The following is an 18,415-nucleotide window of genomic DNA, read 5'->3' on the forward strand; positions in this document are numbered from 1 at the left end:
CAGTTGTCACAGAACAACCCAGGGATTTAAAAAAAAAAAAAAAAAAGTCTATGTGTCATTCGATCCAGCCTAATCAAGTCTACTGTTGCCTTCGGGGAAAGTCGGAAATCACACTATTCCTTAAAAAACAACCACGGTAAAATCTAACGTTCCACAAACGAAGTCAAGTGTTGCATTCATGGACACCACAACTGAGGGATTGTTTGTCCCAATGACATATTCATATGTCATTTCACAATGGGTCTGAAAAAGTCTGTTACTGAATGAGTTCAATATTTAAAATGTATTTCTAACGTATGCCTCTGCCTGTTCTATACAATGTTGCCGTTATGGACGGACTGTTGTCTTCACAACCGAGCGATTGTTCCGAATGTGCTTAATTGCTTATCTAAATTATGTAGCGCTCCTCGAATCAAGTCTCACGTTGCCTTCAATGACAGTCTGAAATAACAAGTGAGTAATTGTGAGAAATTTTCATTAAATCACTATCCATCTGAGTCAAGTCCAGCGTTGCCTTCAGGGACAGCTTGAAATCACAGCTCTCCTCACACAATGGAGTGATTGTTGTAAATGTCTCAGCTGGAATTGCCCATCTATCCTAATCAAGGCTGGTGTGGCCTAAAGTGACAGCCTGAAATCAAAGAATTGTCTAAAAAAAAAAAAAAAAATCTATCGCTCTATCACTATCAGTCAGGCATTGCCTTCAGATACAACCTGAAATAAATCTATCCATTAATCCATATATCCTCTCTCTACACCAATCGGGTTCTTAAGTTGTCTTCAAGGACAGTCTGAAATCACAGGTTTTTCCTCACATAACAACCAAGTGATTGTTCCAAATGTCCCGTTGAATTTTTATCATTACATCCATCCAGAGAGTCTCGTGTTGCCTTCGGGGAGATTTTGTAATCAGGTGTCGTCGTATGTGATTGTTGTAACTTTCTAGCTAGTCTTATGATGCCTCCGGGGAAAGTGTGTAATCACAGTTTTCCATACATAACGACCAAGTGATTGTTCCAAATGCCCTTAAATGTTGAAATTCTATCCAGCCATCCATATCAAGTGGGAGTTGCCCTCAGGGACAGTCTGAAAACAGCTATGCTCACAAGTGATCGTTTCAAATCCACCCATCTCAAATCAAGTCTCGTGATGCCTTCGGGGACAGTCTGCAATCAGATTTCCTCCCACCGCAACCAAATGATTATTCCAAAAGGTCTTTAAAAGTTTACTTAAATTGTTTATCGATCTCAATCTCTCTCTTCTAATCACTTCCCTTCATATCAGCGTGCCCCTCTATGACAGCTCCCCCTAGAGGCTCGGAAGAGAAACGCACAGGGTCACTGAATATGTGAGCGTGCTATACATTACTTTGATTGTGGTACACGCTTAATCAATGAATATACGTGTAAGCCTGCTGTACAGTATACTGTGCGTCGAGTACACACTTCATCAATGAATACATTGTGAGGCTGCTGTACATTACAATGTGCTTCTGGTGCACTTTATTAGGCAGACGGCAGCAGTTAAAGCTGCTGTTATACAGCCTGTAGTAAAGCAGCCTCGCCCTTGTACTTGCATTCAACCTTGAAGTTGAAAGAAACTTAACAGGTCGGATCTTTGGGGGAGGCCACAAACAACGACAGTTTGTCGTATTTTCAAAGGCGACCGACCTGCGCTCCGCTGGTGGCGCCCTCGGGCTTCTTGTCGTCTCGGACGCGAAGGAAGCGAGGGAAACGCAGGGAGATTCCCTTCTCCGGGTCCACCTGAAGAGCACGGAGTGGAATAAGATCGCGAGGGACAGCGAAAAAGGAAGAGGGAGAAGAGGGGAAGAGGAATGAGGGAAAAGCAGGGGAGACTCAGGTGGAGGGGAGAGAAGGGATGAGGAAGATGAGGGTGAAGGAAAGGATGCTATCGGGAAAAGGAATACAAAGAGGAAGAAGAGATGAGGAAGAATAGCAAGGAAGGAGTGATGAGCAAAGATAAGGGATGAGGATGAGGAGCGAAAAGAAGAAGAATGACGGACAAAGAAAAGAGGCGCTGGCGGGAGAATGACGATGATGGCGATGACGAAGAAACGCCACAACATGTGAACTCACCATTCCCATGGCGGCCTTGTACACGGGCGACAGTGACAGGTCGGCACACTTCACCTCCCAAACCTGCACAGCATCCAGCCACACGTCGGGCTCGGCCGATTGGTCCACGCGGTAGTAGGGGCGGGGCTTGGGCAGGATGTGTTCCTGGTGGGAAACACGATCAAAGGGGCTTGCTCAGAAAACACTAATGTCAAATATTTGCCACAAAATGGTTGACTTCCTGTACGTTTTCGGCCATGGGTTACTGAGGTTTTTTTTATGCACGTTATCATCGCACATCAGGTATTAAATTTAATAGCGACTGGTGAAACTTTACAAATTTCCAGGGAGCAACACTGAACCAATTATCCTCTAAAAGACTTTTATTTAAGATGACCTTTTATATATGGACACAAATATTGATGACTTCACAGAAACCATTCCCCAAAAATATATTCTACAAATAATTATGCATTTATTTAAACATGAAATTTACACATTGTAAATAAAAGAAATATACAAGTCTAATAGTTTGTAAGTTACAACGTCAATGTGCTGAGAAAGCATTTCAATATTTTCCACTTTGACACAAAATGGCTCCCTTGCTGGTTGTATCAGGCATGACTTTTTGGGCGTCTTATCATTGTAGATGTGGCGATTATACTTTGTGACTATTGGAAAAACTTTACAACAATTCTAGAAAATCAATTATTAACACGCAAATGTTATGAATCGGTGTATCATTAATCAAAAAATGTATCTGAAAAAATAAATAAATAAAAAAACACTGTTACACTATCAGTCAAGAGGGAACAGCCCTATTTTCAGCATTGACACAAAACGGCTGACTTCCCGTTGGACTTTGGACACAGGTCGGTGAGCCTTTTTTTTGTTTTAAGAATTTGGTGTCAATTGATGACACTAAATTTCAAAGATAAGTTTGTATTAAGATAGGGGATGATCCCCCCAAAATCATTTCATGTGCATGCATCAAAATTTAAAAAAACTATATATGTAAAACTATTATTTCATATATGTGCGTTTTCATTACTTAATTTGCTGTACAACAAAAAATACTTCTTACAAGAATATGACGTTAGAGCATTTGTGCTACAAGTGCCATATGTCCACATTACATGCGCAGTCGGCCCATCGCTGATGTGCGAACGCGGCCAATCATGTCGCAGCCGGGCTCCCATCAGCCTTCCTTAATCCGCCATCCATCATGCTCACAAGGAGCGCTTGATTACAGAGCAGCGCGGCGGGATCTGATCGAGCCGGGTGAAGACGAGGGACTGTTTTTCCTTCCCCCCCCCGGCGCAATCAGTGTGATTGTGCACCATCAATATCTTAGAAGCACTGTTTCTCAAACTTTTGATATTTGCTTAAACTCTTCAACCAAAAAGTATGAGGTGATTAAGTTAAAAAAAAAAAAAAAGCAGCGGTTGGTCCATTCTGTTGAATTCCCAATTTGTTGGACTTTAAGCAGTCTAACCTTCCAAGTGGAACAGGGTCAATCAAACCTCATTTATCGGCAGACGGTGCCAGCCCAGTGGAAACACAACCAGCTACATTCAGTCCAAACGGGAAAGCATGACCAACACGATATATAGATCCATTTTATACAATAGTGAGTTTTCTGTTGAACTTTTTAAGGTGTGCCAGCAGCTGTGAGTGCCTCGTTGTACGATGCAACGCGATCTAGAGGGATCGATCAGGTTGGAAAAAAAATAAAAAAGGGTGTCATTTGGCATGGTTGCTGTTTTGACTGCAGCTGTGCCCCTGTCTCCAATCGCATTTGAGAATCTTCAAATTTATTGACAGCAGAATCCGTTCCAGGTTACAACAAGGAAAACATGTTTGGCATTCCCTCCTCCCCCATTACTGGACTTGATGTGAACTGAACCGAACGCTTTACCTTCAAAAACTTGTGGTGCTGCTCCAGGTCTTCGTCCTTGAAGCCGGTCCCAATCTGGAGGAGACGCGGACAAGATGTCATGTGTATGGAGTTTAAACGTCATAAAAATGTAAACAAACACTCTTCTGCGGTGTACTGTAGCGTTACCATGACTTGAACGCTTGGAGGAAATCTCCAGTTTGGCAGGTATCAAAGTGTATTGTGTGCAAAAGTGTGCGTGAGTGTTTGTTTGTGTTTTGCTGGCAGCATTGCACACACTAATCCTTTTGCTATGGATAAAGACATAAAAGTTACAGCAGTAAAAAGCAGGGATTAAAGTTTTTTTTGGGGGGTGGGAGGGGGGGCTGGCAGGATGGAGACAGGAGGGAACCTACGTTGCATGGTCCTTGTTTACATACTTCAACCCACACGTGTACACACACAACAAGCCAAAGAAATATACAATTAAAAAAAACAACAGCAAAAAAAAAAACCACTCACAATCCCCCTGCAGCTGACCAAATTCTAAACGATCAATTAAAATCGGCATAGCACGGACAGGTTCCGATAAATTGGTTTATCATGAAGCCGTTTCGACTATGTCGTATGTTATAGGGCTGCACAATATATCGAAAAACTATCGATATCACGACAATGGCCTATGCAATAATCTTCTTATGGAATTGTATCCTTTTATTTGAATTTGACCAGTCGGATGCAAACTTAAATGCGCATCGCCACCCAATACTTGGGCATTTTCGAGGGGAATTACAATTAATTAGCCAAGAAGACATTGCGCTTGCTTATCCCGTGGAAGCAAAGTAAAAAGGCAACGTGGATTTCAAAATTTGCTAACTGGTTTGCTAATCATAAAAATATTGGAAGCGGGAAGTAAAAGCTGTGTTGCGTAACTTTTAATGGTTTAGCCTTGGTGTGAGGTACCATTGTAGAGAATAACATGTTAGCACAGATGCTAAGTGTAGCTGTGGTGCTAGTGCCGCACCTTGCAGACCGACTGGAACTCCTCGTTGTCTTCGTCGTAGCAGGCCAGCAGGAAGCCGCCGTACGTCCCCGTCCTCTTGCCTTTGCCCAGGTAGGCGCCGATAACGCACAAGTCCACCGTGTCCCCCACGCCTTCCAGGTAGTCCTTCTTCAACTGTGGGGCGGGGACACGTTTGGAAAAAGGGACTGTTTCGTTGCTTGTATACAAATAATCGCAATCAATTTTGCGCCATATGTGTGGCTCCACTAGAGTAACGGACAGGCGTAATTGCAGAAGTTAGACATTTTCAGACCCTCTTTTATCCTAACATTTGAAAAAATCTAAAAAAAAAAAAAAACATATATAAATAACTTCCTGGGATTGAATGGCTGATAATGATAATCTCATAGGCAGAATTCAATTTTAAACATTTACAAGAAAATTGTTGTTTTGAAGCAATATGGCTGACTTTCTATTTGGTTTGGCCCGCATTCATTGTTGAAATTTCAAAAACTAAAACTTTAAAGTCAGCTCCCGGTAAATACAATAATGATCGGCTTATTACCCCAAAAGGGGATTCACCGATGTAGCACCACCAGAAATGAGCAAATTTGTCAGAAAATCTTCAAAGCCAAAAAGTTTACCTTCTTGTTGGTTTTGAATGTTTTATAGTTGAAATCTAAAATGCTTTACAAATTACTCGTGCCAATCTGACAAATTCAGAATTTGGTAACGATTGGCTAATTCCCCCAAGCAAAACTCATCAAAGCTGCAAATATTTTAAAAATTTACATTTTGGAAGCAAAATGGCTGAATTCCAACTAGCTTTAGCCCACCCTGTGTGAAATCTCAAAGTCTACTGTCACCAATCTGTCCACTACACCTAGTTTGAATTCAATAACAATCAATTCATTCAGACAGAATTCATTAAAGACCACTGAAAGTAGGCAAAATATCACAGGAAAATTGCCGTTTTCAAAGCAAAATGCCTGACTTCCTGTTCGTTTTCAGTTCGTTGTCCCTTCCGGCTTTTTCTGCGCCTAATCACGCCAGACATGGCTACCGAATTTTGTGGCGATTGGCTACTCAAGCAGAAATTTGGTTCTACTTTTTAAAGGGGAAAGTAGTAATACGGGAGTCCACCTCGGATTGAAACTGCAACCACTTTCACTGGCTGGCTTCTATTGGTCCCTTATAAAAGCCGTCACGTTCTGGACCGTTAAGCCTTGTGAACGGACGAGGGCGTGCTCACCTTGAGCCAGTTATGGGAGCGCTTGGCGATTTCATAGGTGGCGTCCTTCTCCAGAGTCTTCACCATCAGGCCTTCGCACGAATCTGGACGCACACACACGCAGTTGTCGGGGTGTGTGAGGCGCCGCACACGCTGACACGCAAACAAACACACACCTCGGACAGACTGCTCCAGGAACTCGGCGATGGTGTCCGTGTTGTCCGAGTCGATGTATCGGGCGAATAAAAACTCTCCCTCCACTTCGGCAAAGGATTCTCGCAGCAGCTCCCGACGCCGACACAGCGGCTGTCGCACCAGAGACTACACACACACACCATAAACCCACACCATTACAAAAAGGCAAAAGTGTATCCTTTCAATTTTGCTTGCAGCCTTGCACTGACAAGGATGAAACATGAAAGCAGCAATTCCCCCCCCCGTCCACACTCCCCATCTTGCAGACAACTACGCACACTGACCACACACAGCAACACAAAGAAGACACACGTACAGATACTACACAAGAACCACACGCGTGAACAAACAAAATACATGCACACACATACTGCAAACTAGGGCCGATTCCGATCATATTAATTTAGCTGCTAATGATTATTTTAACAGTCTGTCAATTATTTTTTTCAATTAATGAATGAATCCGATTTAAAAAAAAAACATTCTATCCAAATTCCCATCCCTAAGTTACAGGACATTATGTCAAATTAACAGCGCAGAAAATGCTCACATATTTTTGGTGATTCAGTTACTGTTTTGGTGTTAAAAGGGGGAGGCGATGCTACACTGCGCACAGGCTGCTCTCTAGCTAGCTGCCGGATTCAAAGTACGAGCCGCGGCTGATGGCTTTTTGCGATCAGCAATGAAAGGCATTGATCGACATATGCCGATTACGACTCCACGGAAACTAGAATTACGTAAAGCGAACCCCACACAAACGCACGCACGAACCAAACTCACACACATACAAACGGAACACTTATATGAAGGTTCCACCTGCACACAAAAGTATACACATAAGACATACGAACGACACACACACATGCATGCATCGCCACCTTGAGAGAAACGTACGGACGCAAAATGGAGCTGTTGGTCCAAAACGTGCGACATGACCCACATTGCCGAGGTTGCGTGTTAAAGGTCCTGGGAGATACATCCCACATTTATAGGACAGTTGTGATTGGCCAGTTTTCTGAAAACTTTGTGTTAATGGGGATTCACAGGAGGCCATGAATTGAGAAAAGACTATTTTCCCCCCACCCCCACAAAATGTTATCTCTGGTTGTAAAGGGCCAGAGACGCATTAAGCAAGTTGAATACGTAAACTCAATGGCATACTTTTTATAATGGGCGAGCGACTGCAGTGTGCCGGATGCAAACAAAACAGCGGCGCTGGCGGAAAGAACGGAATAACGCCGACTAAATAATGTAGCGTCAGACAAGTTATAGCTGTGTTAGGCCACGCAGTGGCACAAATTAGGCGTCACTGTTTTAATTAGCTAATTTGTTTCGGTCCACTTGGGGCGGGGTTGGGGAAACACAATTGTGCTGATTTGCATTTTGCCGGCGACAACTTTAGGGAATCTGCAGGCCCATTGTGTCTTATTTGGCGCAGGCACAAACACACAGGTTGTGTGACACAATCTCGCTCACTTCTCGCGCGCGCGTACACACACTGCTGGAATTACAATGAGCGCGAGCATCATTATCTACTTACGACCCACGGCAGCATCGTCATTGGCATTCAGGGACAACAACGACAACAACACTGGAGGGGCGACAGGCTCACAAAACACACAAATACATAAACACACAAAAACCATACACAACACACATGCAACTACAGAGAAGGAAACACACGAACAACACAAATCTAAATACAAACGACTACACACACACACACACAAGTGCAACACAAAAAACTGCATATAATATATATAAACAGAAAACTAGATTTTTTTCCCTGCCTTGGGTAACCGTTTAGCTAGTAGGCAGCAGGCACCAACACTTCATATGGTAACATGCCGCAAACGCGCTGCCAAGGCCAACTTGCAAATAAAAGCTTTCCAAATAATACATGGAAATCAACGCAATAGCCTTGGCAGTCTTTTACTTTGAAGCCGGCCTTGGCAGCACGCGTGTTCCTATAATCATTGTTCCCATGGATTTGCGTTAGCTGCTAGCAACGAGTGCCGACGGGCGACTTCTCAGCAGCTGAATCTACACACTCACTACCAACTTAACAGAAAAAACATTGATTATCTAAAAAAAATAAAAATAATAAAAAATAGTTGGTTATTTGTTATTAAAGCAACACTGTGTCATGTCAGTTTTTGTTGATTATGCCGGCGCCACGTGGACAAAAGCTGTAGTGTTTTGACAAAAATCCACCACATATCGCATGCGTGCCAGCGCGTAGTGTGGTGAAATCCTGAGCCGTCCTTATAGCGAAAGGAGGAAGTGAGTATGCCGTAAAGCAATTCAGGACATTTGTATATTTTTGTGTGCCAGGGTTGATCCCATCCTCCACAAAGTTTGCTTTGTGCCAGTAAAAACAATACAGACCCCTTCAGGGTATGAAGTCCCATTCAACTACTATACTTTTAAGTCACTGTTTCATCAAAACAGTTGTGAAAATTTTTTATTAAGGTCGATTTCTTGCCCAGTGTTGCTTTTAATTGAAATGTCTTATGTAATCCTAATTGTTCTTTAACCAAGCAAACATATATTTTATCCAAATGCTAATATGCTAACATGTGCAATGTTTCACATTTTCAAGTGTTATATACATGTTACCCTGGATGTCAGCTTAACATGCTAATGATAACATGCTAATGCTAACATGCTAGATGCTAACTCGTCAATGCTACGTCCCATGTAAATGTGACGGCCTGAAGCCGTATTGTAATGCTTACCTCTCCATTGAGGTACAGGAGATCAAAAGCGTACACGCACACTTGGACTTTGATGTCGGCTGCGTCAACGTCCTGCAGGAACAGACGCGCACACACACACACACACACACAGACACCGGGACCAACACAGACATGAGCGATGTTGTTTTGCGCATCAAAAAGGCATGCAAACAGCTTGTGACGCTCGTCTTATTCACAAACTACCTTGTCCAACCTTGGAACTCCAAAAGAATGTCGTTCATTCATTTTCAATTTATTCCTGTCAAATTAATACCTTTTCACAGCCTCGCAACATTGACACCGACAAACAGACTACACGCTAACAGTCACATCAGATGTGCTAAGAAGACTCTAGTGCGTTATAAAAAGCATCTTATAACTCATTAAAGGTGAATCATTTCACAGAAATCGGTGGAGCACTTTTCACATCTCCCTCAAGGAAAGGCGCACACATGAAAACACATTTCAATGTCACACCATGGCGGAAATAAAAGTGGTGCACTTAAAATGTAAGGAACAAGGAAAAACGTTACCATAAAAACTTTTTTTTAAGGAGTACAAGTACAAATAAGAAGATTCCAATCATTACTTTGGTAAAAACGTGATGAAAAGGCCTAGGAATTAGAAAGGAGGAAAAGAAAAAAAGGAGAAAATCGTTTTTTTGGGTCCATAGAAAGCAAGAGATAATAGAAAAGTATGAAAAGGGGATGAGTTTGTTTGATCTCGCCAAAGAATATGACCGTAATGTATCGACAGTTGCCACGTTATTAAATCAGTTCTTTACAAAACGCCAGGCAAAAACACGTCTGAGAGAAAAGCGATGAGGACAGCAATTAAAAGGTAAACGACCATGATTTTTATTCTTTACTCTATTCTTTGTTTTTTACATTATGCACAATTCTCATTTATTGTGCAATAATCTAACTGTAACATGTATTTGTTACATGTTTTCATGCATTTTTATGCTTTATAAAACATTTATGTCTGAATATTGGCAGGCTTGGAACGGATTAGGGCATTTACATGGAAAACGCGTCTCTACTTACAAAATTTTCTACTTAAGAAATTTCTTCCAGAACCAATTAATTTCGTAAGTAGAGGTGCCACTGTACACATATTGTTGGATGAAGGAGCCAGAAATAACACCAGTGATATAACACGAGCTACCTTCAGCAGTTGCTGAATAAAATATGCCTCAAGCAGGGGCGGAGCCACCCAGATTGACAGACTGCCCACCCAGTGAGATTTATGAAAAAATATATACTTTTAAATGTGTACAATACAATTTTATTTATATAGCGCATTTCATAACAGATGGAGCTGTAACAAAGCATTTTATAAACAATAAACAATAAAAAGGCCATAATACACAATTTTTTTTACTGTGTTTTTTTTTATTTTATTGAATATTGAAAATGGCATAATTGTGGTTGTCTAAAGAAGATCTGAACTTCATATTATTCCGTTTGTCATTTTATTTGAAAATACAATGTGTCGGGACAGTGAGAGAAAGATTCAGGCCCACCCTGATTTTTCCAGGCCCACCCATTAGCCACGTTCTGGCTCCGCCCCTGTCTTCAAGTCTAAAGGCCAAGTGACTTGGGGTGACAAAGTCGGGTATACGCTCAGCTATCGGCTCTCAAAGGGATGTGAGAGTGCCCATGCAGACCTGTTGTGCAACTGAGTTCGGCGCTAACTGCTAACCGGCAGCCTAGCAATGATGTTTTAATTTATTTCCTGCCCTTTAATGCAATTTAAGGCCTTAGCTTTCACATGTATTTAATGACTTTGAATGCTTTTTAATGGCCCCAGAAACCCTGATATCTGAATAAGACCCATGCACAAACATAAGCCAAAGAGAGTGCCATCTACAGGCCTGGAGTGCACACTACACTCTTCTCACCAATTCACACCGTTTTCACTCGTACTTTGCTGGCAACGACAACAACGCCTTCTCTATGTGAGGAACGCGAATGCGTTTGTGCATAAGAAGGTCGTTACAAGTAACGGTGAGTCTACGGAAGAGGTTGAGGCATCCCTGAGAATAAAAGCACAACAGCTACGTTCATCTTGACGTTCTTCCATTAGCGCCAGCTCCTCATCCTTCCTGCCCTTTTCTTCATTTGCGCCCATGTCAGCGCCAGGGAAAAGGAGGAGAGAGGGGATAGAGGACGCTTCCTCCGCCGCCGTCATGTGATTTGTGCGCCGTGCGAACGCCATTATTCTGATCAAAGGTGAAAAAAAAGCCCTGGCTGACATTTGCAATCACACAAAGCCTCTCCCTCCACCATCTCATCTTCACACCTCCTCCCCTTCCATCCATTTGATGCCTCCTGATCAATCTTCTCCTCCTCCTGCTACTGGATCATCCTACTCCATCACAGCACCCTCCTCCACCTCCTCACCGCCACTTCCTGTTCATCGTTTCGTTTTCGAGCGAGCAAATGATCAGGTACGTGTAGGTGGGTTGATTATTTTTATTCTTTTATTACCGTTTTTTTTTCTTTCTTTTTTTGCTGTTTACAATTGTATTTGCTTCGTTTTCAATTGTCAAAAGTTACCGCATAATGCCTTTCTAAGTAAAGTTTATTTTTCCTAGTTTTTTTTTTGTCAAATATTTTTATTGACGTTTTTCAGTTATGAGATGGGTACGTTCGATCAGGAGACAACAATAAGAAAAACCTTTCCAACAAGTACAAATCATTGAAGCAAAGTATGTCTCCATCATAGTGACAGAACATCAAAATGAAATTGTCATACTCGACCCAAACAAGACAATCAACCACACATTCACACCACACATTTCAGGTCTAAAAAAAAAAAAGAAAAGAAATCAATAATAACAAATAAAATGAAAAAATAAACAAACAAAAATAAATAAATAAAAATAATTTTCATAGGTTTGGAAAAACATAAATAGAAATAATTTGTTCAGTGGCCAAGCTTGCAAGTCAGTGTCTCTGTATATCAAATCAATTTTACCCATTGAAATGAACTGAAATGCCATTAATCCATTCCAGCCCCCCAAAAATTACACGCTCGTAAGATAGAAAACTACCACTGTAGTGTAGAAAAACATAACAGTGAAACTGGCATGTTCATGATGCAGTATTTGCATTTTTTGCCTCCATTATTCGCTGAAAATCTCATCAATTCGCTGTTTATGCTTAGGGCAAAGCAATTAAAGTATTACTTTGGCACCATCTGGTGGAGTCTCAGTGTTATTGTCAGGTTTAATTCATTCATATTTTATTTTATTTATTCATTTTTAAATCAGATGTTTTATTTTTTGGCCCTTGAATGCAACTTGTGCACCATCAAAAGTGAAAGTATCGTCTACTTTATCATTGCAATTAGCTTATATTGCATCATATCTAGAATTGTGTATACAGTCAATGTCAAATGCTGAGTTTAGTGACTTGCGCCATTTGAGGAAAAAGTGCTAGTGCGCAAATTTGATTGTCTGTGTGAGGCCATGTCAGTTTGTGCTATTCAGGCAAGTATGCTAGCTAACACTTTGATGAGCCTCACGTGAAGTTGGTTTGTTTGTGTTGAAGAATTTAACTGCTGAATACGGCCGTCTATGTAACGTGGATTCATGACCGTGCATTTATTATGCTAGAAGAGTGTGCATGGCGTTGATGCTTCGTGATTGTCACCGTTTTAAGTGCTTTGCCGCCATCTTGTGGCATCTCCAAGCAATTAAAACCCAACTTTTGGGAGGGGTGTCAATTATTTGCAGATTTTCACTATTTATGACTTTGTTTGTTTTTTAACCAAGCAACTTCTTAATTCCTATGTCATTCAACAGTACACGTTTATTTGGTGTTAGGAATATGAGGCATCCTTGGAAAAATGTCTCCCCTGTAAGTATATTTGAGAACCCCAGTTTTAGAGCCCCCTCCCCACGTTCGATTTCCCTCCTCTTATTCCTACCTTCCTCTTGCGTGTGGTGAGGACCTGGAAAGGCTGGATCTGTTTCTTCTCGCGGTCCCACGCCACCGCCTCTGAGTCCAGCACGCAGGAGACCACCGAGTCTTTCTTCACCTGGAGAGGAACACCATAAATAAAGAGAGAAAAGCCCAATCTGTGTGTGGCTAGTGCGAGAAGCTAACAGGGGAGTCTATGTCCCCATTCACAATCATCTCAAACAGAGGCACCACCCTTGCCACATTGATTTTTTTTGGGGGGTGAGCAAAAAAAAATATTGGGACAGATTTCAATAGCATAAAAATTGAATAAGATATGTTTGAAACTATAAACACACGACATGGAAACAAAACACACCCGATATACATAAGCAGTTAACACACAACACACGCTGCGCACACAATGAAACCAATTACATGTTTACACCGACACAAAGCACAAAACAGGTATGAATAAGACACAAACGCAACAACACAACACACACATTAAAACAAAACACATAGTGCACACATGAACATATCAAATATTAACAGACTAATCACATGATACGACAAAAAACACAACGCAAGCACAACACAGATGAACGCATGAACACTAACACAATTACACACATACAACACAAACAGCAAACAAAAGGCACAAAACTCAACACAAACACACACAAACATAACACAACAACCATAAAACCATTACACACACACAACACACGTAATACACACAAACAAATAAGCACACAAATGAATAAGAAAACACACACGCATAACCCATGACACACAACCAGCACATACATGCTGATGTAAACATGTTATTTGTCATGTTTGTCTTACACGCATACCGTGAATGAGGCATTTATAAGGTGTAATACAATGTTGTTAGCATCGTTTTTAGCATTAGCATTCCTGGTTGATAGACGCTAGCAACAAAAACCTTGATTTGTTTTAATGGTCGTCAACAAGTTGGAGGCGTGCGACCGACACCTTAAGCGGGCTTAAACGGATCTTAAATGTCTATTTGTTGAATGCGTGATTTATTACGAAGCTTCTAATGAATTCGATTTGGGGGCTTTTAATTTGAGTCCCTCCAATAATTAAAATGGAAGACAACTTCCAGAGAGAAGTTGTAATTTTTGCCTGAGTTAGCTGAAGTTGGACGGCCTGCTGGCTCACAGTCCTTCTCGGTGGACTCAAGCGGCTTACAACGATACCTACATTAAAACAGGGCTAGAAATAGTAAATGTTCAACCTGTTCAATATTTGCGATGGTGAACTCTTATGTGTGTGTGGTCCACACAGAGTTTGGCCAAGCCAGAGACGAAATTTTGCATTTTTACTACTTTACGAGTCAGCAAAATCCAGATTATCGGATGTCTCCTCCCAAAAAAAAAAACTAACCTCATCGATAATGCTTTGGTGTTTTGTGTGCCAACGGTGATTTTTCCTCAGTCAGGGCCAACAATCAACAAGTTAATGTTAAATTTGTCCAAACTGAAGTCTGGCTGTGTTGGATGTTTGAATAACATCTCTCACAAGTCATTCACCACACTTTAAATGATGAGAAGAATTTGGGAATGCAGTGTAGTTACCAGATAACCTATATGCAAATTCCCGCTAGCCTGTCGATCCAGTTTCGCATTAAATATTAGCATTAAGATAGCGGACTTTTTGTCGGATGAAATTATATGGTTTGGTGATGATGGCTGTTTCATGTGCTAGATTCTGATGCTGAACTTCAACAGCTGCTCAGGAATATTTTGAAACGTGTATTTTAATAAATGTGTTGAAAGCGAGTAGTAGGGTCAAAATATCCAAAATGTTTTTTTAGATGGTTTTTATCACTCACATTTATACCTATTGTGGGCGTGTCTAGAAGTATCCCCTGCCACAAACTGCTCAGAGTAGATTAAATCATGAATAGCGACGGGCGATAGGCGGGGGTTTGATAATACCTCGCTTGGAATGGGCTCCACATACGCACGTTCCTCAACGCGGCGACACTCCGACGAGTACTTTGACACCCGTCTCATCGCGGCACATCAGACGTAAGTGCTTGTGATCGGCTACTTTTTAAGTCAGAGTCGGCCCTAACGAGTGGCTAATGCATCTATATTAACACGGCGCCACTTTTGACTCATTGAAATGCAAAGCGCAGTCTCCTCGCTAGCGGCCTCACTCCAGACATTCATTGTGCGTCGCCGTGACAACCCCATGCTAATTCCGAGGCGTTTTCCCTTGATTGACTGAGTGTCCACCCCCACCCCCACCCCCACCCCCCCACTCCCCACATCGCCCCCACCGCCCCCAAAACACAGCGAGGGACAAAAACAGTCAATCACTCACAATGCATTCAACACCGTCGAAGTTAAGTGAAGGGTCACCATCCTGAGAGGAGGTGCGTCGACAAAAACAAACTGGGAGTAGAACGAGAAGAAAGACAAATATCCAGCGGTGGAAGTGCCGGGGTGCGCCGAGAGGGGAAAAAGAAGAGCTGCGCGAAGGCGATAAAGAGACGCCGACAGTCCAGAATACCAAAAAAAGTGAGAAGACAGTATAAAAAATAAAATAAAATAAAAAAACCACGGGAATAGAAGTAATGCGTGAGATTGAAGGTACCAGAGGCAAGGAGCCAAAAAGGAGAAAATAAAGGCGACAAGTATGTATCACAGCCCCCATGCCCCCCCAGCGTGCCTCCCCCCAAAAAGGATGAGAGGCACGACACGGGTGAAAGGAAAAGGTTTCATTAAAAAGTCACAAAGAGACGAGATACCGTAGCAGGTCTGGAGGATGAGTAGTGGGAGGTGAGGGGTGGTTTAGGGAGGTGAAGTCCACCAAGTCGGACAAGTCGACCGCAAAAACAGTTTGAGGTCCATACGCATTTTTGATCGTCAGTGAAGAATATTTGAGGCACTCTTAAACGATGTGCGGTGTTTATTCAAGTGTGCTACATCAATAAGACTTTTTGGTGAGCGGGTTTTCAATTATTATTTCCAGCTAAACATCACAGTTTTTGTGTGGGGGGGAAAAAAAAACAAAAAAAAAGCACGACTCGAACGTTAATTCCCCATAGGTGATGTGCCTTCATCTGAAGCATTTCCTAAATTACATTTAAAGATTTCGACTATATATTAACGACTCAAGGCAAAAAGAAAAGTCGGACTTTCAAAAATAAAAGCATGCAGTATTATGACAGTTCTACCACATTTCCTGGCTTACAAAACAGTCAGAAAAAAAAAAAAAAGCACAAAATATTGTGTGTAACTGCTAAATAAGCCACCGTGGAGCCAAAGAAAGTGTAGTGGAACTGCTATTACACTGGCATGCTGTGATTTTGAAGGTCTTATGGGATGTTACACCCATGGTGCCCCCCAAAACATCCGAGTGTTGCCAAACAGACCGGGAGGCTTGTTAATGCCTTGAGTTGTTCACAAAAGCTTGCACTGTGGAATAGGCGTCGCCACCTCTTGAACCCTTTTCACACAGTACAACAGAAACTTCAGAATGCTTTTCTAGAAAATGGCTCCCCTCCATGCTGTATATACCATAAAAAGTAGAGATAGAACGATATGCTTTTTTCAGGGCCGATACCGATTATTAGTAGTCAAGGTGGCCGATATTTGGAGCCGATATTCATTTTCAATGAAAAATCGAAAGAGAAATTTACTCTTAACTTTGTTGTAACGTCTTTAAGCATGTTTATTGAACAATGTTTCAGGTTTGCATAATGGGGATTTTTCAAAAAAAAAAAAAAAAATCATTATTACAAGAAATGTTTGACACATCTCTGTTATAAAATTCTAACAAAAAGTTCAGGGAGTACCCAGGATTGTCAGCATGTCTTAAAAAGGATAAAGAAAAACTTAAAAAAATAGCGCCATGTAGTTTTCGACATTAAATGAAAATTTCAAAATGACAGAAATGTTAAACTTTCACATATCTTTGTTTTGATTTCCGCAGTTTTAAATTGATTTATTATCGGCAAGCAGAGTTTAAAAAGAGGCCGATGCCGATATTCGTCAAAAAGCCAAATATTGATGCCGATAATCAGCCCGGCTGATAATCGGTCCATCCCTAACCAAAAGCCTTCAATAAAGTAATCTGACATCATTTGTCATTTGTATTTACTTGTATTTCACACTGTATTTGTATGTAATGCTATCGCTATTCTCCATAAATTGTCATTCTTGGTAATAATTTGGGGTGTCTGGAATGGATTTATTGGATTTGCAGTATTCCCTATGGGAAATATTCACTTGGATTTCATACATCTCAGTCACAGTCAGACTTTCTGGCCAAGAATTGCTCAAGAGGTTGTGAAGAGGCGCACAACTGAAAGCAAACACAGGAATTGCTGGCATGTGACAGCAGCCTCCCATATTTTTCACACATCTGGGCGCCTTTTCTGTCAAAGAAAAAACACCGGTGCCCGACTGGTGCCCCATCCAAACCTTCAATCTCGACAGGAAGCAGACACAAACTTCACATGGCGTAGCTTAGCCGCGCTGTGAATGCGGGCAACTACGCGGCACAACAAACAAACAACCTCTTAGTGAGCGATGCAATCATGCGAGTAACTCAATTAAATATTTTAACGCAATTAAAGCACGGGCTCGCAGATATACGGCTGACATTTCAATAACAGGCGCGCGCCAACGAGCGTGAATGAGAACGGCTCTAATAAACCCATGTAGCCTCATTTGCTATTTAATTGCTGCTCTCGACTAGACGGGGGAGGTGGGGGGTGAAAAAAACAAGCTCAGCGGGCGCCAAAAAAGCGAGCGCTCACTCTCGGTTAACCTCGGGCCGACTCACGGAGCTAGTGCGGCAGATTGTCTTGCAATTGTCAGCTTAAATGACTCTCCACGTCCAAGCGACAAACACAAAATGGCAGGTACAGACTCAGCGAAACAGCTGACAGTTGGAAAAGTAAGAGCTTTAGCTGGAGGTAGAGTTCTTTTTATTTTTTTATTTCTTTTTAATTAGTGGTACTTCGACTTAGTCTAACTCAATTTCCTTTTACTGTATATAAAAAGTGGCCAGCTAAAGATGAAGTCATATGCTATACATGTTAGCATTTTTTTCTTTAGAAAATAGAGCATCTATTGTGCCCTCAGACTCGCATTGCAAACATCACGTGACCAAACCAGGAAACAGGTGAGCCGTGACGTTAGCAATGCGAGCCCGAAGTAACTTTGACGTCAATTATAGTCGACGGCAGGAGGCAGCGCTGGATGTGCTTATGCGACACTTTGTGAACATATCATTGTAAAGAAGATTTTTGACTGGAGTTCCAGTTTCAGGGTAATGTAAAATAATCTTGAAATTACATTTAAGAGGTTTGGGGATGATAGTTGGTGGTATACAGTACTTAGGG

At 41.7% G+C, this 18,415-nt stretch overlaps 1 protein-coding gene across 1 annotated transcript in view; it reads right to left on the reverse strand.

Moving 5' to 3' along the window:
• lig1 (ligase I, DNA, ATP-dependent) overlaps positions 1-18,415 on the reverse strand; it is a 35,788-nt gene that overhangs the window by 327 nt on the left and 17,046 nt on the right. The window contains exons 18-25 of the mRNA XM_086043914.1: positions 13,055-13,165; positions 9,119-9,190; positions 6,362-6,506; positions 6,207-6,289; positions 4,976-5,128; positions 3,994-4,047; positions 2,097-2,240; positions 1,671-1,763 (exon numbers count right to left, since the gene is read on the reverse strand). Of these exons, the coding sequence (XP_085900040.1) occupies positions 1,671-1,763; positions 2,097-2,240; positions 3,994-4,047; positions 4,976-5,128; positions 6,207-6,289; positions 6,362-6,506; positions 9,119-9,190; positions 13,055-13,165 (855 nt within the window). The remainder of the gene's footprint in view (positions 1-1,670; positions 1,764-2,096; positions 2,241-3,993; positions 4,048-4,975; positions 5,129-6,206; positions 6,290-6,361; positions 6,507-9,118; positions 9,191-13,054; positions 13,166-18,415) is intronic.

The sequence above is a fragment of the Filicampus tigris genome, chromosome 10, assembly GCF_054856515.1.
Source record: "Filicampus tigris isolate MCC_2025a chromosome 10, RoL_Ftig_1.0, whole genome shotgun sequence".
NCBI lineage: Eukaryota > Metazoa > Chordata > Actinopteri > Syngnathiformes > Syngnathidae > Filicampus > Filicampus tigris.